This window comes from Chinchilla lanigera, unplaced genomic scaffold (assembly GCF_000276665.1).
Source record: "Chinchilla lanigera isolate Chin_1 unplaced genomic scaffold, ChiLan1.0 scaffold00019, whole genome shotgun sequence".
NCBI classification, from domain to species: domain Eukaryota; kingdom Metazoa; phylum Chordata; class Mammalia; order Rodentia; family Chinchillidae; genus Chinchilla; species Chinchilla lanigera.
In genome coordinates, this window is record NW_004955420.1 from 1,040,988 (window position 1) to 1,044,735 (window position 3,748).

The 3,748-nt window shown below is 35.9% G+C and overlaps 1 protein-coding gene across 1 annotated transcript in view; it reads right to left on the reverse strand.

The window, feature by feature from the left end:
• Eif5a2 (eukaryotic translation initiation factor 5A2) overlaps positions 1-3,406 on the reverse strand; it is a gene marked incomplete at its 5' end in the record, with an annotated part of 11,593 nt that extends 8,187 nt beyond the window's left edge. Inside the window, 2 exon segments of the mRNA XM_013513425.1 lie at positions 2,573-2,677; positions 3,210-3,406. Of these exon segments, the coding sequence (XP_013368879.1) occupies positions 2,573-2,677; positions 3,210-3,374 (270 nt within the window).
• Positions 3,407-3,748: the final 342 nt, after the last annotated feature.

The window sequence follows — 3,748 nt, forward strand, 5'->3', positions numbered from 1 at the left end:
GACCTTGCGCTTGCCAGACAGGCGCTTTTGCCGCTGAGCTAAATTCCCAGCCCCTCACGGAACTATTTTTAAAAAAATGAATAGAAGTAAGTAGCATATGTTGACTTGATAATGAGGAAGATGTGGACATTTACTATTCTGGGCACTGTTATAAGTACTGAGACTCAAAATGATCCCATCAGAGTTTATTATCTGCATCCTTATTTTATTAATAAGTCGAGGCAACAGAGGTTAAATAATTTGCCAACCAAGGTCATACATCTATTCAGTGCTTTAATAAGGATCTGGATTCAAACAGTCTGGCTTAAAAAATTATCCTTTAATCCACCATGCTGTATGGACCACATAAGGGCTGACAGTAGGGGAAAAAGTGAGACACTTGTCTTGGGTGTAAAATTAAGAAGGCACCAGAAAAAAAAAAAAGAAAAAAAGAAAAACAGCAGTGATCAAACATTTTAATGTATTTTAAAAAATAAGAATGTAAAAATTGCATGATAAGAAAATATCAAAATTTAAATGAAGGGGCTGGGGATATAGCTCAGCAGCACAGCACCTGCCTGGCAAGCGTGAGGTTGTGAGTTCAATTCCTGGTACAAAAAAAAAAAATTAAATGAAGAGTGGCTAAGAATTACAAATGTTTTCTTTTGTGTAGAGGTTATTACTATAAGCCTTGGCAGTGGAACTATACTTGTCTTTGTTTAAACTTTTGCACCTGAGGCAAAGGCCTCATTCGCTGCATTTGTTAAATCCCAGCCTGGACCTGTATACACAAAACTAAAGTCTCAACAAATTCTTGCTTTATGTTAAATTTTTAGCTCCAATGAATGATTGACTAATTTTATCATAGTAGTAATTACGTGAACTATTGCTACTACCTTTCTAAAACATGTAACAGTTGAAATATGCACATCCTATAGTGCACGAATATTATTGCCTATAATAAATATTGAATATTCAAAGTATTCTTGTTTTAGGGTGAGAAAAACCCATTTTGGAAAAAGAAAATTCTATGCTTAGTCTATTGCACTATTTTACCACATTGCCATAATGAATAATTATGCATGCATTAAGCATTTATTGAGCAATTACTATTTTCCACATCTAAATTCAGTGATCCAACAATAATTACATGATTAAGTGGATTTAAATACAGGATAGGAAAGCAGAACAGTACTACTGTTTGGTACATATGTTCTCATGGGATACAATTTCTCAGTTATTGCTCACATTGTTCTTGTTTTATAGACTGGAAGACAAAGGCTTAAAGAAATTTCATAACTTATCCAAAATCACTGAATTAGTAAGTGACAGAACTAGATCTACTTGATTCAAAAAATCTACTTGAGGTTATACTGACAACTTAAATTTTACAAGAACTCCAAAGCAATCTAAAAAACATTATTAAGTAGGGAAGTAAAATTACATAATGTTTGCTAGATTAAAATTACATAAAAAAATGTATGCATATGGGCAGAATGAAAGGCAATCCTTGGGTAAATCCAGTTGATAACAACATTCTATAAATTTTTACTTAATACAATAAAAGGTATGGAAAGAAACCAGTTTAAGTTGAATAGAAAAAAATCTAACATTTTTCACTACATAAACTGAACAGAAGAGTTCAGTATATGGTATGCTTGATACAGATATTAACAATTTTCAAGAACTGCTTTAGTTATGTGAGCTTTCACATCCTATAAGGTCAACTGTTTAGGTTGTTATCAACAACCATACCTAAACAGTTGACCTTATATATCTGAAAGTATAACTGTATCTAAAACTTGAACTTTATACATATAATTTAACAAAAAGTGATAGCACGGTCACTGAATAAAAATAAAAAAAATACAGTTTTTGTACTTTGTTTACCATATTCAATAACTGTGTATTAGGTGTTATGTTTTTATTTTATTTTTTTGTGGCACTGGGACTCCACCCAAGGACCTTGTATATGCTATGCAAGTGATCTACCGCTAAACTACATCTCTAGCCCTTTAAATTTTTTTTCTTATTTTGAAACACAGTCCTGCTAAGTTGCCCACGCTGGTCTTGAACCTGTGATGCTCCTGCCTCAGCCTCCTGAGCAGCTGAGATCACAGGCGTCAGCACTATGGTTAGCTTATTCTTTATATTTATGGTTTTCAACTTATTTTCCTACTTAAAACTACCAAATTCTGACTCACCTTCATTAATACAAAAACTTGGTTGGTTAAAACACGAATCCCAATAATTTTCTCAAAAGCCTTAGGTCTGACTAGTAAAAAGAAATAAAACATCAAGAAAGAAGTTTGAAATATTTTACAGTGTTAAGAAATGTAATTTTATTAGAAACTGGACTTAATCACAACATGCAGTCAGCTGGTCTGTGGAATGCTGAAAAATGTTCAAATTTTTAAAATGCAAGAATGCTAAAAAATTACTGTGTTTCTTCAATTTGTAAGACAGGTGGTGCCTAGGATGGTAACTGGTTAGAAAAACCTACAAAATACTCTTCGGTTTTGTTACTACTGCTAGTAGAAAGTATTTGTATCTTTAAGAAACAAGCAGCATTTCAAAGAAAATTAGTACTTACTTGATAATCATTTCTTTTAATATTTGGAACATCCATGTTGTGAGTAGAAGGGCAAATATCTTCATATTTTTTCCCTGTGAAAATATCAATTCCAACAAGGTGTACCTAAAAGATGAAAACAGGAAACCTGTTTAACCTCTGCCAAGTATATCACTCATTACATACACAGGGCACAATACCAATGCTGATTAAGACAGATTCTCCTTTTCCCAAGGTCATCTAATTTTACTTTCTTAAAAAAATGTAGTGGTCATAAAATTGAGAGGCAGTAAACACTAAACAGAATCATGTCAAGATTTATTGCAATACATAATGCAGTAATTTAATTAAACAGTACATAAGAAAAAGAACTTTCTTAGAACTGTTAAAACAGGTTTTCTCATCTGTGACTGAATAGATCTTTTAGGTCACTAGGATTCAAGAAAGTTTCAATGCCCAGTTAACGAAACATTATAAAGGTCCAAGAAAGGAACATTATTTTTAAGCATTCAAATAGCTGATCACTCAGTAACTGAAAGAGGAAAAAAATGTTAAATGTTCTTATTAAAAACTTATAGAACTCTCATGATCTATAATGTAATATAAATGATCAAAATCTCAACGACGAAGCCAAAGAACGACTTGGAAGGACACTCACTTTGGCATGACCGTGCTTTCCAGTTTTGGAAGTTGACATCTCCACTATTTTGCATGGTCGTCCTTTGAGCACCACGAAGCCGTTTTTGCGCAGGGCCGAGCACTGCATAGGGTAAGTGCTGGAAGCCCCAGCATCACCAGTAGTGAAATCAATCTCGTCCGCCATGGTGGGCTAAGGAGATGGTAGTTTTTCCGTGGCAACTATGCAAAAAGTTTTAGTTTGGTTTTTACAACGGGGCACACGAGCAGGGCAATGTCTCATTTCAGGCAGGTTAAGTGCCCAGCACCACGGTCCGTTATTTTTTTGCATTTGCGAAAGAACGTCCACTCAAGACTAGTGGGTCCTTTCTAACTCTGGCCCCTGCAAACTTTTCCAAGCTCTGGTGGGGTAGAGGGAGGGAAGCCGCGGAGGAGCTGGCTAGGGTGGGGGACACCTTCAGCCGCGCCGGGGACAGCAGATCCCGGTGCCCATCGCCCCACTGCACGCACCCGCGCCCTTCCCGCACCGCGCTGGGGCCCTCGCCGCCGCCCGCTCCCGCC